This window comes from Ochotona curzoniae, unplaced genomic scaffold, assembly GCF_017591425.1.
Source record: "Ochotona curzoniae isolate NIBS_2020 unplaced genomic scaffold, NIBS_Ocur_1.0 contig_2321, whole genome shotgun sequence".
NCBI lineage: Eukaryota > Metazoa > Chordata > Mammalia > Lagomorpha > Ochotonidae > Ochotona > Ochotona curzoniae.
Window position 1 is genome coordinate 18,317,618 of NW_024465421.1, and position 27,542 is coordinate 18,345,159.

General features: G+C 53.6%; 1 protein-coding gene across 4 annotated transcripts in view; it reads right to left on the reverse strand.

The window, feature by feature from the left end:
* Nucleotides 1–4,937: 4,937 nt before the first annotated feature.
* CLEC16A (C-type lectin domain containing 16A) overlaps nucleotides 4,938–27,542 on the reverse strand; it is a 183,448-nt gene continuing 160,843 nt past the window's right edge. For all 4 annotated transcript variants that reach the window (XM_040973335.1, XM_040973334.1, XM_040973333.1 and 1 more), the window contains 2 exons: nucleotides 13,562–13,720; nucleotides 4,938–5,971 (listed from right to left, as the gene is read on the reverse strand). In XM_040973335.1, coding sequence (XP_040829269.1) covers nucleotides 5,634–5,971; nucleotides 13,562–13,720 — 497 coding nt within the window. In that variant the 3' untranslated portion in view covers nucleotides 4,938–5,633. The remainder of the gene's footprint in view (nucleotides 5,972–13,561; nucleotides 13,721–27,542) is intronic.

Here is a 27,542-nt window from a genome sequence, read left to right on the forward strand (position 1 = left end):
CTTTAGGACCACTGAGGGTCTCAGTATATCTTCCGTGGTTTAGTTGCATCCCTGCCCCTGGCCAGAATGGGTTTTGCATAACCCAGAAGGCCTGGGTGGCAGGTTGAAACCCCTCTAGCTGGGCTGCTGGGGAGGCCCCTGGCTGGGATCCCTTGTGCCAGGTCAGGCTGAGAAGCTGGGTAGTGGCTTAATCTTAGCTTTGGGGACCTTGAGTTTCAGAGTGTTGTGATGCAGAGTCCTTTAAGACTCCTACTTGGGTCACCCTGGCCCTGGCCAATTCCCACAGGGGTTCTGGCTGGCCTTGGAAAGGTCTGAGAAGCTCTAGAGTGTACACATGAATAGGGTGAGGCTGAAGGTCACAGCCATGGACAGAGATGCTAAGGATCGCTCCCTCCATGTGGCCATTGTGCATCCAGAGAAAGCCTGCATACTAAGGTTAAATCAGAGGCACTGTTTGCTGGAAGAAGGGGGTCTGAGCAATCCCCTCAGCATGCTGTGACCTGTGTGTGCTGCATCCATCTGGTGTGGTGTCTCCCATCTGGCAATCCCAAGATGACCTTAAGGGGTATGAGGACACAGACTGAAATAGCCTAGCTCCATGAAGAGCTGGTGCTTTTCCTGGGTTAGCCTTTCCGATCTCATCAGAGGGAGGTCCCTGGTAGGTACAAACGGGTCTCCAACTCCAGCTGCCCGCCAGTGTAACAGAGAGGGTGAGTAAGGACCATAGCCTGCAGCCAATCTAAGACACAGATAGAATGTCACTGTATGGTTTTGCTTTTACTTGTATCTGTTTTATGGTGTCTATGTAGTGGATGACATATCACAGTCCATCTATGTTCTAATCCTTGGGGGTCTGGTTTGGAAACAGGAAGTGATGTTTAACATTTGAAATGAAGTCATCATGGACCAATACAAGGAAGACGGGGACTCTAACACAGAGTCCCAGAGACAGTGGAAACAGCATCGGGTGTGACTTACCTGTGAGATGCCCAGGACCTGCCTGCAGGACAGAGATGAGAGGCGGATTCCCCCTTGGAGCTTTGGGAAGGAAGCAGCCCTGTTGACACCTTGAGCTTACACCTGTGGCCTCCAGAACCGAGTCGTTGCATTCACCATCAGTCCTCACAGCTGCCCTGGGCGAGGAATGCAGCAAGGGGCACTGGCCTTACCTCCAGCATTGAGTTTAAGAAGTCAGGCAATGACTTCAGAGGTAAGGTGGGTGTGGGTCTGGGTAAGCCCAGGTGGCTGAGCTGGGTAAAGCTGGGTTGCGGGCAGTGGCCCAGGAAAGAGTGGGGTAGGGGGTGATGAGCAGGGCCCTATGGCTGTGCAAGGAAGGGGAGCCTCTCCTGCTGGCCTGTGTGGCCGCCTTGAGTGAGTCCTGGGGAGCCCCTGGTGGCTCTGTGATTCAGAACCCATCTTCTCTGGAGACAAACTCTTTGGATGTTGAGGTTTTTTTCTTCCCCTTCCCTCAAGTGCCTGGAAGCAGCAGGCCGGGAGGGGAGGGGGTTTCCAGCAGCTGCCTGGCTGGGACTGGGCCTTTCCCAAGTCACTTGCAGGTAAGATACTGCCACCTGCCCTCACCTGCTCCCTTCTGCCTGTGGCCATCAGGACGCACATCCTCCTGCTGCCAACAGCTGGTCTGTGGCAGGTCCCTATCAGTGGACACTGGCTTTTCTTCTCTTCCCAAAGCTGAGGACACTGCGAGGGCCAGAGGAATGATGGGTTTTCCTCCAAAGCTGGTAAGGCAGAGGATAAAAACACGCATGTCCGGGACCTGTGCAATGGGCATAGTCAGATTCAATCCCAAGGACTCGAAGGCCAAGTCTGGAGGAGGGGGCATGGTTCTGGATTAGGGATGAGTGTTCTGGAAGATTTCAACTCATTTACCTCTGCAAAATGCTGCTTCCTCTCTTCCTGGTCCCTGCCCAGAACAGTCCTGGGCTTCAGGCTGTTGAGCCATACTCAGACTCACACGCTCCCTCTGTGTGAAGATAGCCCTCACACGCAGCAGCTTCTCCCACCCCCAGGGATGGGCAGGGAGGGAGGGAACCTCCAGTACCTGGGATTCCCTGGTCCTGCCTGTCCTAAGGCCATCTCCCACCTTCGCCGTGGGCATCTTAGCAAGCTTTCCTAGCATGATGTTGACGCATTTGTGTCCATGTATTCAAGGGCACAGACCTTGGCCTAGAATCAGGCATCCATGGACATGGCCAGCGGGCTCTGACCCCAGTCTGAGGGACCTGGAGACTTGGCAAGCCCAGGGCTTGTGGTCAGACTTCCAAGGAATCGACCTGGCTGGCTGTCAGAACAAGGCTGGGTACCCAGCACAGCCCTGCCTTTAGTGGCCACTTCTTCCTTCCATGTTTACCCAGCCTTCGGTGCAGGGGCTGTCCTTGCATTCCCTGTGCTAAGTTTGGGTCTGCTTTCAAGACCCACAAGTGTCCAGGCATTTCTAGAACAGGTTTAAGCTGCAGTGTCAGGTGGCCTGGGGACAGTGTTTATAGGGCACATGCTAGTGTTTGCGGAGTGTTCCAGAATGGGTAGTCCTCGGACTGGGGAGTGCCTAAGCTGGGGGAAGGGGGAGCAACTGCCCCTTCCCCAGGTACAGAACCCAAGGCTGAGATGTGGACTCACCTGTCGGGCAGCTGAGGGATGCAGATCCTGGAGACCAAGTGGGGGTGGGGGATCACACCTTCTGCATGGAGCTAATTGCACCTGAGCCACGTCCACTCCATCCATTTGAGCAGCCATGACAGATGAGGTGTCAGTAGCTAGGGGCATCTCGCCACAGCGCCCAGGAGCAGCACACCACATTCTTGGTAGCCTTTTTCTCTTTTATTGCCAAGATCAAATTTACAAGGAAGTTCCAGTTTTCATTTCCACCCTCATGTTCAGTACCCACGAAGCATGAGTCACATGGGCAGACGCGGGTACTTCCCAAGAACAGCCCAGAGGCCCAGGAGCGCTGCGTTCTCCCAGCCCCTGCCTCTTCCTGGGACAAGTTATTTACATAGTCTCAGTTCAAGGAAACACAGGGAATTCAAATCATTGCTGCCTGATGTCAGCATGACTGCATCCAACAGCTCATACTTATTGCGTCTATGAGAGGACCAGAGTCGGCTTGTCCCATGCCTCTATGCCTTGGAGAAATGCAGTGCGTGTTCAGAGGTGTGGGTGGTCTGCCCCCGGATGGCTTGTTGTCCCAGAGGCTGGGGTGTAGGAGGTAGCCCCCTGTGGTCAGCAGATGAGGCAAGGCGCCACTGCTTACTGGAGGGCTGGCCCTACCCCCACCCCAACCCAGCCTGGCTTTGCAGCTGGCCCCTGCTCGTGCAGAGAGGCCCTTCCCCTTGCCCTGTGACCTGTCTGGAGAGGAGCCCTGGCATGCCCAAACCTCCAAAGCAGAAAAGGGATGTGCATGTCTCCACAGCAACCCTCAAAACCCAGGTATAGAGAGTCACATGGCAAAGCTAGCTCCAACACAACAAACTCAATAAGACCCACAGGGAACTTGGGGAGGGGGACCGGGGTGGGTGGTGAATGCCCTGCAGCGATATGGAGGGGTCCTAGCCCCAGTGTGGCTCTCCTACACCCTCCTGGCTTCATCCTTGGAGCCCCGTGTGGGCCAGCCAGTGTGTTCTGTCTGTGAGGGCTGTCTGGTGTGTCAGTGTTCCTGAAGATGCACCTGCAGCCGCTCCACCCAGTCAGCAGAGACAGGGTCTTTGCACAGGGCCCAAGGCTGGCTACCTCCACCCCCACCCCTTCCGACTCTCAGATCTCCTAATACAAGGATGCATGCTCCTGTTCCCAGGCAGTGCCTGGGACCCACCCCACACCTGCTAAGTGAGCTGCCAGCCCCCTGCAGAGCCAAGGCCTGGGAACCCTGTCTCTGTCCTTGAGGATAAGGCAGGAACCCTGGCACACGACAGTTGGTCCTCCCAGGCATGCTGTCACCCCTGCTGTGGCCATTCTCAGTGAGAGCTGGAAGCACTGGATTTGCGTGGTAGGCTGCAGGTCCCAGAGGGCCTGGGCATGGCTGCTGGGGCTCCAGACCTTTCTTCACAGAGGTACGCTGCGTAGGGAAGTCATAGGCCACTCTCATCTCTGCTGCCAAGAATACAGGCATTTAAAACTGGGTGTGGGTGGTCAGGGGCAGGTCTGTTCCCATGTCCACTCACCTCCACGAGAGATCAAACAAGACCCATGGCTGGGTCCTGGGGGTGCAGGTGCTGTGTCACTTGAGAATGTGGGTTCTGGTCCCAATGACCGCTCTTCCCCTTCTCACTGGGCTCAGCTACCTCCTTGCCACTGGGACTCTTCTCTGCTCCGGCAGAAGTGGGAGCCAGGTGGGCCCCTGTTGGGGGGCGTTTGAGACCTGGGGCGATGACTGCACTCTTCCTGAAGCTGGGATCTGATCTTGGCAGATGCTGCCTGATGCTGCTGGTTGGGCAGAGGGATGAGAGAGGGTGGTACTCTTGGGACAAGTGGCTGGTGGCACCTCAGAGCATCACCTGAGGCTGCCTGCCGATGAGCTGGGCTTGGGTGGACATCCTGGTGAACACATCCATGGTGGCCTGGGGAAGGTCTTGTCACTGAGCACAGGCTGCCAAGTGCAGAGGGACACCTTGGGGGTCTTGCCTGTGCGTCCAGATCCAACAGGGCGTTCACTTGAGAAGGGCCTTTGTCCTGGGAGCTGGCACAGAATGGCTGCCCTGAGCCATTTCCACTATAGCCAAGGGGCCTGCAGTCTCCATGAAAACAGTAGGTGCTGTTTTACACACGGCAATGAGGCAACAGGTGCCATGGGTACCAGCAAACAGCTCCTGCTTGGTTTCAGTGGGCAGAGGTGCGGGAGGAGTGGGCAGCGGGAGCTGCTGTGGTCTTGCTTTGCATGGAAAGCTCTCGATTAGGCAGGAAATCCACCTTCCTGGGCCTGTGTGTACCTGAGAATGCGGGTGTCTCCCTAACTTTTGGTTCAAAGAGCATCTGAACTTTTCAGCAAGGTACTTAGATGTTCCACAGGGTTGCAGAGTTAGGGAGCAACATGGAGATAAAAAGAACCAGTTTTTAAAATGGGGGAAGTTATGCTGAGAACTCTACAGGGGAAAAATATTGGAAGTTCAAGGGAAAACAAAAACAAAATCTTAACAGTATTATTACACTTTTAACACAGCATCAAACTGTGGGGTTGGGTTTTTTTTGGACTTCTTCCCACATGGATGCTTTTTAAATAATCATGTTTCACCTATTGCCAAAGGCAGAAATAAATAGCCAAAGGAGATGTTGGTCTATGCACTTTTCTATCAGCTTCTGAGCCGGGTCCTCCTGGGCCCACGGAGGCTGGGACACAAGAGGCCTGGAGGGAGTGGGGGTGCCGGTGGGTCCTGCCCCCGGGGCTGTCAGCTCTGAGCTGTAGCCATCACCACTGCCAAACTTAGCTGCACAAGCCTGTTCCTGCAGATGTGCACAATGAGAAAGAAATCCAGTGCTGAGCACGCTGTCTTGAATGTGAGGGGCACGGGAGAGGTGATGCAGCTGTGCAGGCTTGTGGGTGTTCCCCCGGGGTCTTGCTGGTTGCCTGCACTGGGGTCCCTACCAGTGGGGCCACACGCACCAGGAGAGATCCTGGTGCCAACTTAGTGTTCAGTGCACGCAGCCTCCTCATCCTGGGCTGCAATGCACCCTGTGGCGGGCACGGGAGGTAGGGGCATGCCCGTGAGGCTGTGGAGGCTGTGAGGGTCAACAGGTGGCACGAGGGTCAGCGAGTCGACACTCAGCGAGTCGGTGGTGTCTTCATAGAGCAGGGAGATGGTGGGCTGCTGTGCGGGGAGCAGGCTGGGGGACAGGTGGGCTGTCTCCACTTCTGTGCCCCTGGCCAAGCTCTTGCTGGGCTTGGAGTTGGCTTCTGTTTCATTGACGATCACCAGCTGGTCAGGAAGGTGTGGCTGAGGCTGTTCTGTAGTCGTGGGGGCATCTGGGTTGGGATGAGGGGAGAAAAAATAGGGGTACACTTGGTTCTGGATAACCTGCTGTGCTGATGCCCACTGCTCCTGTACTGGGAAACTGGGGTGGGAGATGGCTGGGGGTGGGGGTAGGGGCGGTGTGTGGCCTGGCTCTACTTACTCCAGTGTTATCTAGGCTTGGGGAAGCAGGTCAGGGTCCATGGCTAGCCCTGACCATGAATGAGGGAACTTTGGATTAAGAAAGGAGAGTCCAGGCAGGCGTCCTGTCCTGGGGGTTCTGGATCACAAACCTGACCATGAACTTGTGTCCAGAAGTAAATGGGCTTGGAGTGGGGCAGGGGAGGGTGTGCTTACAACCTCAGGCCATTTTCAGAGTCTACATTTGGGGACATTCACCTGAGAGAGAGCCCACTGCAATATTAAATAATAATAATAATAATAATAATAACAATAATTTCTGTGGAATTATTCAGCTCACAAAGCCACACTAGAATCTTGGACTGTGGCCCATTTTCTCTAAGTGCTGAGTCAGCACGGAGGGGCAGGGACTACCTAGGTGGGCCAATGGGGAGAGAGAAAGGCAGGCCAGAGTGGTGTGTTCCCATAACCTGAATGATACTACAGACAGCCCACCCGCCTTCCCAGCGAGGGGTTGATCTGAAGACGACACCTGCCACGATGAGAGATGCTGGGCATCTGGAGAGATGGGGGCAGCAGGTGGTGGGTCACCCACTGGGAAGGCAGACTCGGACTTGCCCAGACCCTGGGGTCAACCAGCGGCTGCGCAGAACATCTGGGCCCCAGGGAGAGGGCACTTGGACTTTCAGTGTTGCTGTGCAATGCACATTTTTCCCTATTATTTTTTAAACCAAGCCAAAATAAAACAGAAAGGCAAACTGAACAGAGAGTAAAACAAAGAGCAAAGTAAAACCCAACAGCAGCTAGTCGGGGAGGGAGGGACCCATGGAGGTAGCACAAGCGGCAGACGGGCCCCAGGGCACACATCGCATTTCTCCCCACAAGACTCCCCAGGCTCTCAGAGCTGCCAATCCAGTTCCTCCTAAGGCCTTAAAAAAAAAAAAAAAAAAGAAGAAGAAGAGAAAGAGGGAAGGTCTGGAGATATCCAGGGCACGGGGCTTGGCCTCATCCCGAGAGCCTGGGTACCCTTGGGTATCAGTTAGAAAAGTGAGCGGACGCAGTCAGAGCCAAGACATGCTGAGTGAATACTTGCTACCTGTAAACTCTGCTTCTCTGGATTTCCATTCATTTGCTCCTTTCAGTGAGGACGCTTAGAGGGGCTGGGCCAGGGCCTGCGCAGGCTCAGCTAGGACCTGAGCTGGGGCCATCCAGCTTGCTGTTGTCAGAGTACGGCTCTCTGAGCAGGACCCATCTGCTCTGGCAGCCTCCACTACGTTCACCTTCAGTGGGCATGGGACATGGACTCGGGCCGACAGGAAGGGAGTCACTCCCCGGCTCCCTCAAGCTCTCTCAGAGCTGCTACGTGTGAGTCCCCTCCCGGCTCTGTGTACAGTTATTAAAGAGGCTGGCCAGCCTCTCTCCCTTGTGGGAGTTTTAACGAGGAAAATAATCAAGGATGTGGGAAAGTTATAATCAGAGCGATCAAAAAAGCAAAACAGCAAACAATGCCAGGCACATAAAACCGGTCACTTCTTAAGGAAAAGAACCAACCATTTGTATTAGAAGTGTGGTTATTCCCTTAAAAAACAGCTTCTTCCCTAGTGTCTGCTGTAATAAGGAGCCATGACCACTTATCCACCACCCCCAACACTGCCTCGTCTTTTTCCTGGACTGGGGAGGGAGAGCTGGGCTCGGGTCAATCACCAGGTTGCAAAAGCTCCAGTGGAGGCCTTGTCCTCACCAGCCTGCTGGGGGCTTCTTAGTTTCTGGGCCGCAAATTAGGGGCTGGGCCAAAACACCAAGGATCTGCAGGAACGTTGCATTCATTGGCCATGGCGTGAGCCAGGGATGGGCCTCCACAGACATGCAGGCAGGGGGTCGAGCCTTCCAGTGCCTAGCCAATACCCTCAAGCCACTCATCTGTAGCCTCAACTGGCGCCTGGCAAGTGCGTGAGCCCAGCTTTGGGCTCCTGGAGCCTGAGCCAGCTCACGTGGAGCTGAGTGATGTTGGGGAGAAACCGAAAGTACCTGACAGCGAGCTTGAGGACCAAGCGCAGAACAAATCACTTTGAAACGAAAAAGAAGGCGTAAGGGTCTCGGCCGACAAGTGCAACTGCCCCCAAGACAGGACTCAGCCAGAAGGACAGAAGGAATGTCTGGGAGAGGGCAGCAACGTGGCCCTGACCGGTGCTGGGGCCTGGCCAGGGCCTTGACCCCAGGCCCTGACAGGGTCAGGGCCATAGGAGCTCCATCACACAGTGCACTACTCAGAGAAATAGCTGTTGGCCTCTGGCTGGTACCACACTAAACCTGTTCCCGTTGGCTTTCAGCAAGGCTGGGGAAGGGAGAGGGGAGGAAAAGGAAAAAGAAGCTGGGTGCCCTCCCGGTGGCTTTGCATAGATTCTCAGTTTTCTGGCTAACTGTTCCCCAACTCTCACAGCCTACCCTGGGGCACCTGTGGGGACTTGGAGAGGTGGGGCTTGGCCTGTACTTGGGTGTCTGGACTGGGGCGGCCCTGTCAGATCTCATGCTGTGCCACATCTCATGGACAAGGGCAGCTTCTAGTGTGGCTCAGAACTGATGGGGGTGATGGAGGGCTGAGGACAAGATGGAGAAGGGCCTGCTTAGAGGGAGCAGAGGGTGTGAATGACATTCTCTGCTTGCCTGGGGCATCCTCAGAGGGGTTCCCCTTGCTGGTGCAGTGGGAGGAGTCGCGGGCCCATGGGGGCTAACGGAGGAGACCTGCCTGAATTGAGTGTGCGTGGGTTGCCGTGGCAGCTGCTGGTCGAAGCACTAAACCCAGTGGCCGCCGTGACTGTCGGCCTCCGACAGGCTGAACACTCGCCGGCGTCCTTTCCTGCCACTCCTGACTAGAGGGAAAACACAGTGACAGATCATAGAGAGCCTTTCACAACGGGTCAGCGCAGCTGATGTGGGACGGGACACACAGTGGCAGTGGATGCCATGTACCAACCACGAGAGGTGAGGCACGGGAAGGTGGGACCCGGCCCTGGCCCTCCATGCAGAGCAGATAACCCCCCTCAACTCCACTCCCCAGGACAAGGCAAGGACAGGATATTGCACAACCCAGGTGATCTCGTGGGTATCCTGTGCAGGTAAGGACAGGGGAGGTTCGGCCCTGCAGGAAGGAAAAGATCAGGGGTCGTTGGCAACAGCTGGTCCCAGCGCAGGCTGCAGCAAAACATGAGTGTCCACCTATTTTCACTTTGGACCAGAGATGGAGTAATGGAGTCTCTGCATGTCCGGGGCATCCTGAGCAGAGAAGGGCATGTGGCTGGGGGCTTAGGGCCAAACCAGCTAAGTGAACCAAGCCGATTTTTGAGCCCGGAGGAGAAGGCTGATGGTTTGTAGTGTTAGTGTTGGCTAAAGGAGGCAGTCTGGCTCTGCAAGTTCCGGGAAGGCCCAGGCTGCCTGACATACTCCACACCCTGCACCCTCTGTTCTGCTTGGGAAGGGAAGGCGACCCACAGATCTGCCCTGCTGTGTGCCAGAAGTGGGTCACAAGCGGAAACGCTGAAGCTGGGCACCCGGGGCCCCAGGGCCAGTTGTGGTTGGCTGAGACAAAATGTTTGAGCATCTCACTGCAGAGGAAGTGGCCATCAGCACCGTGTCTGAGAGACACAGTGGAGTGTAGCACAGTGCCCAGGAGGCACACCATGGGGCAGCACAGGCAAGTGCTCCCAACTGCCTGGGGCTGCATGGAACAAAGGAGGACATGGTACAAGATGCTATGCATGTTCTTCCACACACACAAAGCCAGGGAGAATAGACAACACTTCCTCTGCTCAGATGAGCCCAGGGAATAAGCTGCAGGGATGGCGGCCGAGAGGATGTTGGGTGTTGGAATGAGACTGCCTGCCTCTCTCCCTCCTGCTCTGTGTGTGGTGGAAGAGTCACAGGTGGCCATGGCTCAGAATCCAGGACACTTTACAAACACACGTTTATATTTAAAAGGGTGATATGCCTTTCACTCTGATGTCATTTTCCAACGAGTAGCTCACCCTGCATGTGTCTGCCCGGGGAACTCTGCAGGCTGCAGAGCCATCATCTGAGGACGTGGCTTTCTCATCAGCATCTTGCTCTGTGAGTCACTGTACGAGTGTGCATGTACCTACACATGCACAGACATGTGTATGTGTGTCTGTGTGAGCATGTGTATTTATTTGTGTACGTCACTGTATGTGCTCATGGCTGTGTATATGCACAGGGACAACCCAAAGATGTTTCTAAAGTATTCCTACTTTTCCCACATTCGATTCTAAAATTATTCTTTCTTCCCTTTCCCGCCATATGTTCTATGCAATTTCAGCTTCTCAAAACCATAAAGTGTTTAAGGGGAATAAAACACTGACTCCAACCCTGTCATTTTCTCACGCGGGGATGGGGCTGAGGCCTCTTGGGGTGGTTATGGTGGATGTGTGGGCAGCCAGAGGCCTGTCTCCTGGACCCGTCCCAACACAGGGCATTCAGCTTTCCCTAGCAGGCACTTGGACCTCAGGGCACTTTATCTAAAGGGTAGGGGGTAACAGACAGATTGGGGCTTTGAGTGTTGGTACTGGCTATGCAGGACCCCCAATGAGGAAGGTAAAGTTCCTTTATTCCCACAGACTTTGGCTGGACCTTCTGTTCATCAGGGAATTCAGTCTTGTCCTCCTACTGGGCCAGGCCAGCACTCACTAAAAACCCACTGCAGAATGTCCACAGCTCTGCTCCCGGCATGTGAAGGAGGCGTAAGCAGGTGCTGATGGCACAGATGCCAGTCCCCTCCCTGCAGCTGAGGAGTCGGCATGCACCGGGCCTGCAAGTCTGGCCTGAAGTCACTGCTAGGTCCAAAACCTTGGCCTTCACGGGCCCGAAAACTGCTTCTCAAAGACAGACTGTCCTGCATCCTGCCCCCAGGCTGTATTTGGAAGGAGAGAATTAAAAGGGACCTAGAGAGACAGGGACAGAGAGCGGAATCACTGATCCAGCAAGATGGTGGGCTGGCATGCTGGTGGACTCCTGTGGGAAGCCCGTATTCTTGGGCTGCCCTCCCTGTACTGTAGCTGGTGACTGCACGCTCACTGTGTGAGCACCTCAGGGTCCTGGTCACATCCACTCTCTTGTGAGATCTACGCTTTGCCACCCACATCCCTAACACCTGCATAAAGGGCGGTCTAGACATAACACCTGTTTGTTTAGAGAAAATGAATGCCACGAAAGTGGGTTTTTTTCCCAGCAAAAATCCTCATACAAGTCAAGTCTCCAACACCATGGAGCAGAATCAGAAAACCAGGCTTGTCTTGTCACTGGGCGGGTGACATCTCTCATGTATGCATCCAACTGGACGCTGAGCAAAATGTGGCTGTGGGGGCTGAGAAGCACTGGGAGTGGCAGCCCTGGCTTTAACAGACCTGCAACTGTGCTCCCGGAGCGCAGGTGCTTCCCAGAAAACAAGGGTTCCCAGGCAAGGCTCCAGCTGTCCAGGCTGAGGGCGGTGGGCAGGCAGGGCACATCGGCTTGGAGGAAAGGCTCTGACCCATTGTGCCACTGGCCAGCTCTCCAAGAAAGTTGCCTCTGGCCTCTAGACGGGAAAAGTGTGATGAGGTCACCCAGGTTCTCTACCCTGACCAGAAGCCTAAACACTGGGCCACCAACGTCACACCAGCAACTGGCACAGGACTCCCATTTCAGACAGAGCTACTTCTTTTCCTTCCCTTGGTATCAATTCCTGTAGGGCTTGGTCAGACATCAGGCAGGCACTGGTGCCCTCTCATTTGAGCCAGCACAATAGAGGACATAGGTACCCCACAAGCCTGGCACTGCACAGACAGGGAGGCTGAAGCCAGAGGTCTGGCATCAGGATGGGCAGGAACTCATGGCTTCAGACACTCCTGCTTCTCCAGCGATCAACAGCTGCATCCCAAGGAAGCTGGCCTCAGATTTTGACTGACAAATGGCGTAGAAAACAGGATGCACATGAGGCCCCCCAATTTGCCAGGGCTGCTCACCTGGCAGTCTGACTCAATACCTGGAGCTGCCCAATCACCTGATAGCCAGAGGCAGAGGGGTTTAGGAAGGCTGAGAAAAAAGAAACGGGTGCTCAGATGTCAGCCTCCAGCAGAGAGGGGAGGGGCGGGGGGTCGGGGGGGGGTGGTCCATGCTCCAAGGGAGGCCTGATTCCAAAGACAGGGTTCTCCACTGGCTTCAGTGCTGGCGAAGGAGGGCATGGCTTTTGTTTCCTTAGCGGTTGGCTGTGACTCCTTAAGCATGAAGGTCAGACACCCACAGCTTTCATTCCCATGCAGGTGTAAGCACACAGATGCAGACACACACACACACACACAACTCTGCACGCTGTCCCTGGAGCAAGCATGGAGCCAGGATTAAGAGGGACCCTGAAGGCTGTCCTCAGCTTCTAAAAGAAGCTCTGTCTGAATGTCCCAGTTACAGCAGCCACTGCTTGCATGTGTGGCCAGCTTCATGTCAAGCTCAGAGACAGCTGAGAAGGGCAGTCACCTCCCCACAGCTAGGGAGGTGGTGTGAGGGTGACCTTCATCAGTGCCTTGGGGATGTCAACAGAAGACGGAAGTGATGGCCACTGCACAGTGGAGAGGCATGCCTCGGCAGCAGGCCACCCTAACTCCTTGCTGGCAACTCAGAAACTGAAATGGCTGGAGGCCCTGGTGCCCTGGTATGGGCACCCAGGGAGCTCTTAGCCAAGGGCCTCAACTTCCTATGGCTGCATGGCTCTGCCAATGGTGTCTCTCTTGTCACAATCCCTGAATCCATAACAACGGAGAAGGTTCTGGATCAGATTTCACAAGAATCGAAAAGGATATCAGGGTCACCTGCCTAGGAGAACAGGCCAGCGCTGCTGGGGACCCTCCAGAGTCAAGTGGGCAATGCCATCAGGGTGTGAAGCATCACATTGGCTCCTGGCCACCAAGGAAGCCCTACACAGGCCCCGCTCTTCTGCCTACTATTTGGGATCACATTATTTGAGACAGAAGCCCTGTGTCTTTAGCTCCCAGAGTCTCATGTGTGTGAGAGGCTCAGCAAAGTGAGAATGAGCGGTACTGTTGGGGAGCCACGGGTACAGCCTGTCCCGGGCTGAATGCAGGACCTCCTGCTGGCTCTGGGCTTCCTCTGCACCATACTAGGGTTCAGGATGGTTAAGGGTCAGATAACTGGACAGTACCAAATGTATGGGGAAAGTATGACTGTCCTCCCATAGCTGCAACAACGGCCTCAGGGAGAGCCCTGTTTGTGACACCTACAACTTGAGGTGCTGATGGGGTGGGCTGGGTCAGCCTGCCTGCAGGCCACAGCAACAGTGTGAATACCCCAGGGCTTACAAGCACTGTGACCAGCAGGAGCTGGGTGCCAGCTGTCATGATGGTGGTGGTGAGGAATTGGGCTGCTCCAGTCGCCTGTCCCACCCCATTGTCACGGGCCCCTACCTGCTGGACTCTGGGCGGCGGAGGGGGTGGAGGATGAGCTGGCGCCTCCTGAGTCGCAGTGGCTGGTGCTGCCGCTGGGGCTCCCGCTGGCGGATGGTGGCGATGGTGAGGACAGGGAAGGTGAGCTGTGCTGGTTTATGCATTGAGCCACGGCGAAGCCTACAAGATGAGAGAGAGTGACCAGGCGGGAGAGAACTCATGGGCCTGAAATGGAGTGTCCCCCACACTGTGTCAGTCACACGAGGGGCAAGCACACCGTCCAACGGCCACACTAGGGCTTCATTACACCCTATCCCCAACAAGACACACTGAGGTTTCTGAAGGTCCCAGCCTATTTCCCGAAAGGAGCCAACATCACTGGGCAGCCTCATGGTAGGCTCTCAGCTCTGCCTGATGTACCTATGCTTTGTGGAAGGAATATGCAAATGTGTCCACAGGAGAGACTCCTTGCTGACCAGCCCAGGGGCCCATGTAGACTGGGGTGACTCTTGTGCTGGACACCAGGGGTGAGGGAGCAGCCATGCTAAGGCTGACCTGTGGACTGCCTTTGTCTCATGACGTAGGGGTAGCACCAGTAAGGCAAGGCTGGTGGGGGTGAATCCTTCTGGTTGAACCCAATTCCCACCCTCCAGCCATTACCTTGCATGCACCAGCCAGCCCCAGACCTTGCACTGCCTCAGTGTGGCATGGGCCAGCTCTGGGTTAACACTTCTTCCAGAAGGCTCTCTGGGTCCTGACCTTACCTCTCTTGGCAACTCAGGGGACTGACAAACCCAGGCCCGTGCTGGTGTGCTGAGTAAACTTTTGCTGGGACACAGCCATGGTCGTCTGCTCAGATGTTTCTTGTTTTATGCTCCATGCCTGCTGTGGCTCAGCTTGTACAGCTGTGTGGCGAGCCTGGTGCGGGGCATGGCGTACAGGCTTCAGCAGAGCTGCACTTCTGTGACCCATCTGCTCACTGACTACCATGGGACCCCAGCCATGTCTACATATTCCCCCAGCATCCTTCCCTTATCTAGAAATGAGACCTGCTACTTAACCTTCCTCCTGGGGCTTGGAGGAACCCCGCAACCGTCCAAGAAGAGGCTGTCGGTTCTAATATACACAGGAAGCCATTTCTAAGGCCAAAGCCATTGAAAGCCAGGGACCCAGCTGGGTGTTGGCAGGTGGCCCACACTGGAGGCCTGCTGGGCACAGGGTGGGCTTGGGTGGGTGGCTGGGCACTGTAGCTGCAGCCCTCTTTTGCAGAAGACTTCCTGCTGTAGAGTATGAGTGTGCTGGGAGCTCCTAGGAAGAGCAATGGTGGGACAGATTGTGTGTATTTCTATTTGTGTGTGCGTGGTGAGGCTGGGGGGGGGGTCCCACTCGGATGTACAATGGTAAACATTGGTGCATCCTGACACCCAGCAGGACAGTTCCTCAGGGACGTTCAGCCACAGCCCTGCAGAATCAGTTTTTAGAGCTTCTCATTTCTTAATCACTTGAAATAATAACCCCCTGCTCTCCAGCCCCTGAGTTTACAGCTGTTCACTGGCCTCGAGCATGAATGACTCTTTTACAAATGAAAAGTGTCCAGGCAGCTTTTTCTGAGCTGTCAATTCATCAGTGCCACATAGGTGGAGCTGGGAAGTGTTGTAACAAGAGTCAGGATTCAGTCTCGTATGCATCCATGACAACAGTGCCTGAGTCCAAACGGACAAGTGCGTCACCAAGTTGGTCACACGCCCTTCTCAGAAACCACGTCTTTCCTCTCGCTTACTTTAAAACTCAGGTTAGTTACTATGATGCCATGTACTTGGTTTATTGCCATAACACATCTGGAGTGAGGTGAGTGGAACAGCAGATAAGGTGTAGGGGTGGGCTGGCGTCAAGCCAAATCTGGCCTTAAACTTCCCATTCGCTGAGAGCAGAATAGGGAAGGGGGGACTCCTTGGCCCTCGGAAGGGGCTGGCTGATCAGGGCTCCCCTGGCTTCTCCACACCTGTTACCATTAAACCCCACCTCCCTCCTTTGCATCCTCTTTCCCTTCCCAGTGGCACTGGCATCCATGATGGCCCAGTGACATCTTATCCTTGGCTACCCAGGCTCTCTCCCTAATCTGGGTGGCAAATGCACTGAGGGTGGATCTGCCATGTTAGAAGTCAGGAGCATGAGGGGAAGAACTGAAGATGAAGGCACACCCACGGCCTCAGCACCCCTTCTTCCAGTTCTTGCTTCATCCCAGCTACACGGATCCTGTTGAACTAGCTCTGGCGGGGCATGAGCCAAGTGCACGTGGGTTACCAAGAGACAGCAACCATACATACACGGCTTCCTGAGATCTCCTCCTGCAGATAAGATCCTTGGCCTTCCCTGGGTATTTCTCAAGAAGAGCCTGCGGAATGTGGATCAGAGGGTGCAGCACTGCACGTGCCTACCACCTGTCCGAGCCCACATCTGAGGACTCAGGCTGGTGGGGCCATGTGATGAACTACACACATGCTCGAAGCCCTGGGGGTAGGACAGGTAAGTCAAGATGCTGCACGTATATACTGGGTAGGAATGGCCGGATGAAACTCAATATATGGGATGAAAGATTAAGGATGGGGTGTGGATGTTCAAGATGTAGTACATCACACACACTCCGCCATGGTGACACATTCAGGCGCTTGCCCAGAGCACAGGAAATACCAGGGTAACTGAAGAAGTTCATGGAAAATAGAGTTTAGAGAACCAGGTTACTTGGGGCCCCTGAAGTTTGAGGTCCATGCTCAATTTGCTTCTGATGCGTGCTTTTCATGGGCTTTTGAAGCCCTCATGTAGACCTGGAGGCTAGGAGACGGAACAAAGGGACACCAGGAGTTTCTTATGTATGCTAAGCTTTATTTTCATTTTCTGTGCTTGAGGGAATACTGTTAAACTAAGGGAGGATGAAGGAAAGAGACACAGCTGCCCTGGGGGGCTGGTCAGACTCAAGCTCCCGGCTCTCCTGGCTCCTACCCTCAACTGTTCTGCTCTCTGTTTCATCAGCACCTCCCGGGGCAGAGTTGTCAGGACCTTTGGTGGCAGGTGGACCTATGACAATGGGGAAAGACATCCCAGGCGCTCCAGGAGCCCTGGAGGCAGACAGGGGTCTTCCTATGGCCCTTGGGCAGCTTTCTACCAGTTCTTCTGGAAGAGGAACTAAGGCATAACTCTGGCATTCTTCAAGTGTGAACATACACCACAAAGGTCAGTCTTCTATTTCAGGTCTAGGAAGAGCAGCAGCTCTGGGCTGGCAGTAGGAACGCCAGGTTTGAGTCCAAGTTCAACTCAAAAAGTGGCTCTGAGATCTCGGACATGCTCTCCTCCCTTAGGAGTCTGAGTCTTTGCCTGCTAGACCTGTGGTTATGGGACTCTGCATGCAGAGCTGGCCAAAGGGACCTGGGGCCCACACATGGATTTCGTTTTATTCACGTCCAGTTTACAGCTGGTTGCTGTAGGCATTGCCATGTCCACAAGAGCAGATCTGACTTACAGATCTGGATTTCTGGCTTTATCTAAAATGAAGAGATGTGAACCAGGCGTGGGGCACAGTGCACTAAGCTGTTGCTTGCAACTCACACATCTCCAGTCAGAGTGCTGGTTCCAATCCTGGCTACTCTGCTTCTAATCCAGCTTCCTATTAACCCAAGGCATTAGCAACTGATGAAGGCCCAAGTAGTTGGGTTCCTGACACCCTCATGTGAGACTTGAATGGCATTCTGGGCTCCTGGCTTCAGCCAGGCTCAGCCATAGCTGTTGTGGGCATTTGGTGGTGAGCCAGCAGATGGAGCATCAAATGAATGAATGAGCAAATGGTTTTTTTGTTTGTTTGTTAAAAAGGAAAAGATCTGGTGTCACTGATTATCTTTTGCCCATAGCAGCACTTGGAGATGCCATTCTGACTGAACCGCCAGGCCGCATTTGCATTTTCAGTTGATCATCTTTGCTATCCACCCTTAGATTCTTGGTCAAAGCCAAGGAACACAGGCAAGTTCTAACCCTCAGAGACCTTTAGAGCCAGGTCCCTTTTCAAACCCCCAAATCCTTGGGTAGGTCAGGTGAGCACGTGGACACGGAGTCACGAGCCTCCAGCGGCCAGGCGGTCACTGTCAGCTCTGCTGGGCTGCTTCTCATTCAGGAATTCCCTGGTGTCTCTTTGCAGTCTGCACAAATCTCTCCCCAGCTCCCATAGCTCTTGTTCAGGGCCAGCCTGGGCAGGAGTCTATGCAACAGAGTGGGTACACGGTGCTCTCCCCTGTCCACCTGTGGCCTGTCCAGGGCTGGGGCCTGCAAGTATGCCAAGGTATGCTATGCAACAACTCCTGTTCCTTCAATAGCTAGTGTCTGGAATCCTCTGGGTTGAGAGGGTGTAGAACAGTGTACCTGGCAATGCTAGTTGTCTCCCAACAGCATTTTCCCCTTGAGCTGCAGCCATAGACTCTGTGAGGCACAGCCATGTGACTAAGTTGTGGCCAATGAGCAAGAGAGAAAAATAGCTGTGGGATCTCCCAGAAGGTCCTTTATGAAGAAAAGTGAGGGGTGCCTCCTCCATTCTGCTTTCTTTTCTTTTCTTTTTTTTTTTTTTTTAATTTATTTTATTTTTTATTACAAAGTCAGATACACAAAGAGGAGGAGAGACAGAGGGGAAGATCTCCCATCCAATGATTCACTCCCCAAGTGAGCACAACGGCCAGTGCTGTGCCGATCCAAAGCCAGGAGCCAGGAACTTCTTCCGGGTCTCCCACGTGGGTGCAGATTCCCAAAGCATTGGGCCATCCTCGACTGCTTTCCCAGGCCACAAGCAGGGAGCTGGATGGGAAGTGGAGCTGCCGGGATTAGAACTGGCACCCATATGGGATCCTGGCGCATTCAAGGGTAGGACTTTAGCTGCTAGGCCACACTGCTGGGCCCCCATTCTGCTTTCTGAAGCACGGGTGTGATGGCTGGAAATCTAACAGCCATCCTGGACCATGAGGACACATCACATTAGAGAGCAGAGCACTGTGCAGGAAGGAGCTCGGGCCCCTGCTCCCTCTGTGTTGTCCCTGATTACCAACACCCAGGCTTCTACCAGTGAGAACTCAACCTTAATTGACACAGTTAAGAAAAGGCTTTGTTAGGATGGGCAGGTGACCCACAGCTTCCTGACTCTAAGAAGTGCTCTCTCAACCTTCTCCTGGGTGGTGCTGGTCAACTCTGGGGGAGGCCAGTGAAGCTGAGTTTGTATGTGCCCATCCTGAGCCACCAAGGTCATCTATGAAGGGTAAGACTGGAAAGAGGAAAACCATCAGAAACTGAGAGAAGGGGGAGCTTGAGCCCAAAGTTCTCTAAATTGCTGCCTGAGCAGGAAGCCCCAGTCACCTCTGCTGAAATTTTGTGCCATTTCACTTCACCAGAATTACCAGGAGGATATGGGCTATTTAAGACTGAAATGCAGGCTCAGCACAAACGTGCAGTGGTTCAAGTCCTCTCCTTGAATGTGTCAGGATCCTATATGGGCACCGGCTCCTATCCTGGCAGCCCCACTTCCCATCCAGCTCCCTGCTTGTGGCCTGGGAAAGTAGTCGAGGACGGCCCAAAACCTTGGGACCCTGCATCCGCGTGAGAGACCCGAAAGAAGCTCCTGGCTCCTGGCTTCGGATTGGCTCAACTGCAACTGTTGCAGCCACTTGGGGAGTGAACCTAACGGACACTCCTCTGTATATGTGCCTCTGTATATCTTCCTCTGTATATGTGCCTTTCCAATAAAAATAAATAAATCTTAAAAAAAAAAAAAAGACTGAAGCACAACTGCTTCAGGTTAAGATGATGCGACAGCCAGCTGAGCTCAGTTGCAGGCCAAAGCTACGGAGGAAGGGCAGCTGGCTCAGCCATAGGCTCTCCATTCTGGCTGCACTGACTTTGCTCTGGTCCTGCATCACCCCCATGGGCAGGCTAACATTTCCCCTGCTTCCGGGAAGGTTGTGAGACAGTGGATGGATACTTATCATACCCACCCATAAAGCTATAGACACCAAGTCCTGAGAGCCAATGAAACAAAAACCAGGTGACAAGAGCCCAATGACACAGGTGAATGGAAAGAGAAGGTGACACTAGAACGATTTTCAGCTAGCCAGGGATCCAAGCTTCCTGGAGACCTGGGGAAAACAACACCATGTGGCCCTGGCTCTCATAACACATGGATTTATCCCAAGGCATCTGTCCCATTAAGTCCTCCTGGGGCACGCCTTTAAATGTGAGACACAGCTGCCTGGCAGCCTCGCAGCATCTCTACGTGAAGCTAACCCCAAGTAACGGCCCTTGCAGGCCTTTTTTTGTAACTGGTGTGACAGCAGGTGCACACAAGATGAAAATGTAACTGCTCTGCCAGGCACAGCCTTGTCAACAAGGGTGCTTCTCCATGAAAGCGCCTGCGTTAAAAAGCAACAGCCATGCCAAGGTCAGCAAGGGGGTGGGGTGGGGAACACGGTGTACCGAGTAAGGAGGCAGCCACTAGCTAAAGGGACTCCCAAAAGCTCTTGGGAAACAGAATGAAAAGGTCATTTCATTTTGGTATAAACATTTTGAGTGGCTTATGTGCAGTGAGACTGCTGCCCGCTATGCTGGTATCCCATGTGGGTACCAGTTTGAGACCTGATGGCTCCACTTCTGATCCAGTTTCCTCCTAATATGCCTAGGCAGGTAGCAGATGGTGATTCAAATATCTGGACCCTGCCGATCACATGAGTGACCAGGACGGCACTCTAAGCTCCTGACTGTGGCCTGGCCCAGGCCTGGTCACTGAGGCCATTTGGGGCATGAACCAGCAGATGAAGAGCTCTCTTTTTCATCCTGTCTTCCACACAAATAAATGAAACTCCTAAAAAAACAAAACCAAACAAGCAAAAACAACCAATCAACCAACTAAACAAACAAAAACCCATTCTGAAGGTCATGCATACAAGGGGGGTCTTCAGAAAGTCCATGAAAAACATGAATGGCAAAGAGCATCTTTCAAGGCTCCTCCCAGTCTATCCACTGTCGTGCTGTTCCTCGCTTGGCAGAGACGTGGGCTCTGCCCAGCGACTCTGCCAGAAGGACAGCAGCACAGACAGACTCCCGGGACAGGGGAAGGTGGTGATGGGTCAAAGTGGCTACTGCCTGCCAGCCACTGGCCTCAGAGACACCACCATTTGCAATTCTTTCAGAGATGTTGGGCATTTGGAATTCTACAGAAAACTTTTTCTTCTCTCTCTCTCTCTTTTAAGTACTGATGCTTTAATTCACATTTCCTTAAAAACCAGAAGTGGGCAATCTCAGGAAAGCTGGACCAAACATACTTGGTCTTGGAGTGGGGGGCACCTCAGTGTGCAGCCTGTCCGTGGCTGATACAGGGGTTCCCCCAGCCTCCATCGGCAGCACTGGGATGGGTGGGTGGGAAAATCACAAGTTGGGAATACCTCGCCCAAACCCCTGCAATTAGCAGCTCCTGAGCCTTAGGTGCACAAGAGAACTGAAGTCTGAGACAAGTCCAGTAGTCTCAGACCTCTCAGGTAAAAAGATGCGTGATACAGAAGGAAGGGCTGACTACCCCAGCATTTACATAGGCTTGCTCCGTACTGAAAAGCATAAAACTAAACCTGCCAAGGCCAAGGGCTGCTTCGGGAGAAGCAACCACCTTCCCCAGCGTCTGAGTGAATGAGGACCACGGGCGCGGTTCCCTGAGCTCGCCTTTCATTAGCAAATTCATTCCAAGGCTGCAGCTCAGGTTTCTGACGATGCAGTGTTCATATTTTCTCACTACCCATGGCGATGCTGGGAAACAGTAAAAAATCAATCGGCCTTGTGACCTTGTACACAAACTAAAGACAGCAAGTGCGGCCGTGGCCTTATTCCTCCCTGGCTGGCTCCTTCACCATCTCTGCCCTTTCACCTCTCCCCTCCCTCGTGCTATCTGACAGGTCCCCAGGGCCAGAGAGGAGGGGCTGAGCTGGGCTGGGGTCTGGGACTTCAGCCAGCTGTTGCCTTTGCACAGGCTGTGCCTGCTAAGACCAACACTGACACGGCTTCTCACCCACCCACCCGATTCAGGGGATGGTTCTTGGATCCACTCTAGGTGGCTGGGAGCCCCTGAGTGGGGTTGCTCCAGAAAGACTGGTCACTGTAGGATGATAGTACCTAGCGTCCACAACTGTTCAAGGAGCATGTACTGGGGCTCTGAGGAAGAAGCAGGGATCCGACTCAAGAATCTAACCACAATGCACCCACAGCAGGCCAGGTGAGGCCTGGATTCTTACCTGGGCATCACCAGAGTCTACTGATATGTTCAGTGGCCAGGAGACCCCCCAGGACCCCACCACTTGAGTGACAGAGAGGACTGTTCACCCTCAGACCCTGCTGCCAGACCCTCTCAAGTGAGTCTCCAATGAGCCACTGCTTTGCGTTGTGGCACAGACTCTGGGTTTAGGGGCTATGGAAGGACTCCCCACACCTGCACCCCTGCCCTCCAACCTTAGTGGTGGTCATCTCCCCCATTTTCTTCCTGTACTCTGGTGCTGAAGAATCTACTTCCTGTCCATCCTAGCAGACAGATCTGCAATCAGGAAGGGCACCTGCAGAATGAGTTCCAAGGGCTTCCCTCTGCCAAGCTGGAGCCTTACCGACCCCGGCGTCACTGACTGGCTGTGCCTCAAAATGCATAAAGATCTTTTTATTTCTGGGTACTGAAAAGGGATAGTAACATGTCCAACATACAAAAATAGCTGGGAGCGTGCAGCCTCTTTTAGCCTACAGCTCCTTATCCGTGGATAAATCCTCTTGGATTTTAAGGACTACACTTGAAAACCTGCAGGAAAGAAAAAATAATCTTTTCAGTATCTCACCTCCTCTTTGAGTCATCTCTGTCCTAACTGCACCCTCAGAGACATGTCTGCTGCCAGGTGAGGACATGCCCCTGTGGGCTGCCACCCACGGGAGAAAGCCAAGGTCTGGGTGCTGCTTTCATTGCCGGGGTGGCAGGGCTGTGTTGGTCCCAAGGTCCCCAGAGGGATAGCTGGCAGTTGCAAGGCAGGAGGGCACGAGATCTCCAGGAGTCTCTCATGGGGTGGGGGGTCCAATCTGGTGTCAGAAATTTTTTTAAAATAGGATCTGGCCTTTCTTCCCAAGGCCTGGGCCCCTGACTCGCCCAGCCCCTGCCTTCCTCCAATGGCATTACCGTCTGTACATTAGCAAGCAAAGCGCTCCACAACAGTTTCTCAGCCAGGGCACTAGCAAATTCACCAACGACCGCCTAGACAGGGCTAAAAGCAGCAAGAGGGAGGCAGGTTAGACCATGAACAGGGGGTTGCCAACCCCTGACTCCTCTGCCTTAAGAGTCTAACAGAGCAGAACTGGGGGCCTGCTCAGCTGTGGTTGGCCAGGATAGCTTCCGGAGCTCCTGGCTGGCTAGGAACCAGCTCTAGCTAGCAGGTCTCTCCTCTCATTAGTCCTGTTCCATGTGGGAAACCACATGGTGTATAGCTCACACTGCACCCTGTCTTGCGTGTTTTTCAAAGTAGTAGTGTACATGGGGACCAAGGAAGAAGTCCTGACTGTGTGCACAAACATGTGCAGTTGGTGCAAAAGGCAAGGCTGAAAGCCATGCACCCTCAGGCCCACTCCTGCTGCTTCTATTTGCCAGTACTGGGATCTTGTAGAGTGGCCTGGTTTACTTGTACACGTCACGGAAGCTCTCCATTGGGTGTTTTAACAGATTGGGGCTGGGCCAGCTGGGTGGGGGGATGATCCACTGTCAAACATCATCTACAAAAAGAACCAGAAGATAGCATCTAGAGTGACATGGGGCAGATACTATCAGGGAGCACGTGTGCAACCACACACAGACCCAGACGCTTATCAGGTCGGGATAGGCTCCAAAAGGCTGGAGTGAGGTTGGGAAGTGGACTGGGCTGTCAGCTTCCAGCTTGGCAGAGCTGGCAGCACAAGGTGGCTGAGACTGTTGTACATGCGGCTTCTATTGCCTTTAGGGCAGACGCCCTGAGAAGCCCTGGTGCTGGGCCTGCACATTCTACCCTGGACGCAGGATTCAGTGGTCAAAGAGTGCCCAGGGTTCTGGCCATCTCCTGTAAGCATATGACTTCCTGGGAAGAGGGAGATCTGCTTACCTTGTAAGCCATTGTCCCCTCTCTCATGTCAAGTGGACTCAACGAGCTAAAAGGGTTCTAGTGTTCAGGCAGTGCTCTATGTTTTGACTGCTTAACTGGAATTTACAGGTCTGGGAACGTGGGCCTGATGATGCCAGAATTGGAGATCATTTTTACAAGTGTCTTTAGATCCAGGGCTGTGTGGCAGAAATAGCAACGCGATATAAGGGAAAACACCCTGAGTCAAGAAAGTAAGCCACCAGACAGCTTGTCTAAAGAAACATCACCCAGTTAAGCTTAAAGCGAATTAGACAGAAAAGCAGCCTGTGAGAAAATAGAGTTCTGGCTGTCTCCACCTAGATCCTTAAAATCTCAACTCATGATGGATGTGAGGCCTGGGAAGAGGTGCCTGCCAGTGGCCTCTCTATTGCAGGGGAGTGTATCAGGCAGAACTGTGTCAAAGGACAATGTTCAATGAGGCTGGACTTGGGGAAACAGCTGCCTCACCCAGGTTCCTATGCGCCCATTCCCAGTGAAGACATATATCCCATGACCATGATGGAGAGTTTAGTGGGGAAGGCAAGGATCTGCCAGCTGTGTACTTAAGTCTTCACGTCCCCTGGTCCTGCGGCCAGTGCAGGGGTGTCTGGGAGGGTGGATATCCTGCACTCCTGAAGGATGGCTGTTTACACGAAATGCTGGGAAACTGTGGCATCTGAAAGGCATGTGTCTTCAGCAGAGAAAACACATGGAAAAGGGGCCTGCCTGGGCCAGAGGGCTGTCTCCTATCTCTGTTTTCCTCTGTGCCTCTTTGCAAATGCTAAGCTAATGCATTCAACATTAACATCACTCTGGCTATTCTGCATTTGTAGTTTTGATTTCTTCTCTCTTTTTTTTGTATTAATATTTCATTATAAAAGTATTGATTTCCTTTAACTAAGAGACTTAAAGTTTGCTGCATCCTTAAGCATGATTTTATTATGTCTTGGGGCCAAATGTTTTCCCTCCCCCAAAACACTTTTCCTTCTCTATAATGTATGTTGAGGAGAAGGCATTGATCTACACAACTCTGCATCACAGGCAGCTTCTAAGGGATGTTCCAATCTGTGCACCTGGAGAGGCACTTCTTAACCACGACTGTGTGTGTCCCTGGCAGGCCTGTCTCATGTTTTCAAGGTGAGGACCCATGCACGATGTGTGACAGCAGCAGACCCGAGAAACTTAAAACAGCTCTGGACAGGGACCCCACACTTACAATGCCCCCAGAGAAGCCCCAGGCAGCAGAACCACCACCTTCCTGTGTATGTTGCCCACCTCCTGCTTTCTCTAAGAAAGACATCAGAAGATGAGGAGTCCCGCAGGCTTGGGGCTGCAGACAGTTGGGGCGTGTCGCAGGCTGGGTCTCGCAGAGCCCATCCAGGAAGCAGGCAGAGGGCAGTGACTGGCAGAATGGGCCAGGCACTCCGAAATGTTTAAATATTGAACACTCTTTCTCCCTCCTCCACATTCATTATTAACTTGGACCCGCACCACTGTGTGCATTGACTTCACTGCTTCCCAAGAACTCGAGGCACAATGGACAATGCTCAGGGGCCCACAGGCGGGGGCGGAACGGAGATTTGGGCTTCTCTCGTGCCCTCACTGCAAATCCTTTACGGTCAGCCCCACGTTTTCAGAGCCATGAATTCCTGGAAGCGGCTCAGCCTTTCAGTGACCCCTGGCGCCCGGAAGCAGATGATGAGTGTCCCAAATGCTGACAGACGGGACTTCTTCCCCTTCCCACCATGGCGGCAGTGGTGGAGGAGGCCACAGGCCAGAAGGCATCGCCATGGCACTGGTGAGGCTGTGGGATGGATGGTGGATGGTCATCAGGGTGGGTATCCACTGTTTGGGACAGTAGTGGTAGTGCTTAGGGTGCTGCATGCATATTAGGGGAAGATGTATGCCTACATCTGCTAGCAGATGGCCTTCACCCAGCTTCTTGACACCGGCAAGGGCCAGCAGTGGCCTTGTTCTGACATGTGTGACCTGTCAGATGCCAGTGGCTTGGGCCTGTAGCCAAGGAGACCTGTGGCAGGGGCCACATAATTTTTACTGGATACGGGTGTGTGGCATCCAAAGCAGAAACCTAAATTCCTTTGCAGAAAGTATAGTGGCACCTGTTCTTGGGCACAAACAAAGGGTGGGGTGGCCATCACCCTTCTGTCAAAAGCAGAGATGAGATGGGACCTGCCGGTGGGCTGAGCTGGTCACAGAGCTTCTTCTCCCTGGGCTTTTAGCTGTTCGAGCAAAACTGTCCCAGATGACCAGCTGAAGGCTTCCATTTTCCTTCAGACAGAGCACTCCATTGGAGATCGATGTTCTCCCCTGAAAGGTGGGCTAAATTTATCCTTCCCTGCATCCTGCTCTCTACTCTCAGCACTGGGCAGGGAGCAGGGAGGCCCTGGCCCTGCTGAGCTAAGTGTCCGTTGGCCGGTATGGTGACCATGCACCCAGCCTCACCCTGTGTTTAACACACACACACACACACACACACACACACACACACACACACACACACACAAGCACACGCTTCTCAGAGGGCTCTCTGCTCTCTTGCTCTTAGCAGTCCCTGTGAGCTCTGCAGCCCCCAGAGTGTACACTACAAGAATTCAGATAGGCTTGCTGTGTGGCGGCTCTGGGGGACTCTCACCTGGCCACCACTGGCCTAGATGGTGACCCGAGTGCTCAGTGTTGAGTGCCTTCCACAGCAGTGGGATTACGTGGGCTGCTGTGGGCTTCACCGACTCGACTAAATCACAGACTTCCTTCTCCCTGCCTTGGCAGGCTGCCCTGTGAGTGAAACTTTGCTGATTGATTCAGTGCCCAATGCCTGGAGGGCCCCGTATTTCTGAAGTTAGCCATCTACCATACTGCCTCCCCCCAGTCACTTTGAGCTATTGTTTCCATTTTGCTGTTAACCCTCTGGACTCTCTGCTTTTGCCAAGAATGAGGGATAAAATGAAAATGACTTGAAGGGAAAGACGCCTGTGTCCATACAGGCGGTGCATATGTACACACAAGGGGGCTCTGCTGTGATGGCCGGGCCCCCTGACGTTGCTTTCTGAAAAGCAACCTGAGTAGGGCAATCACTGCCCTTGACCCTAGAGATTCACTGGAGATACAAAGCCAGATTTCTGTAAGAGCACGTTCACCACAGGCCCATCCACAGCACGGCAGAAGCGACTACTAGTGCCAATACAAGCAGACTTGCAAATCCTGACTGAGCACAATATGGGTTGCACTGGGTCCTCCTCAAACTCTTTTGTTGAAGCTCCACCCCCTCAGTCTGTGACCTGATTTGGAAGCGGGTCATCTTACAGGGGTGAGCTGGTTTAGATGCTGTCATCAAGGTGGCCCCACATCCAGCCTGACTTCGCCCTATAAACAGTGGAATGAGGGCTAAGGTTCCATATGCAGGAGAGTGCGAGCTAGGTAAAGACAGCAGCAAAGACCTGGATGACACTTGTATGAGCCAAGAAGCAGCAGAGGCAAGCAGCAAAGCCCAGAACCAGCAGGGAAGTCCGTGTCAGGCTTCTCCTCCTAGTCTGCTGACAACACAGTGTGGACTGCTGGCCCTCAGAGCACAACAGCGAGTTTGTGTTGTGTAAGCCACCTAGCCTGTGGTCCTTCACCATGACTGCCTCCAGCAGTGAACACTCATACAACAGACCAGTAAGCAGCCATGAAAAGAGATGTAAGGGGGCGGGTGTTGTGGCACAGCCTGTTAGGCCATCACTAGAAATGCCTGCGTCCCATATCAGAGCGCTTAGGATTAAATCCCACCTCTGCTATGCACCTGGAAGGCAGCAGATAAT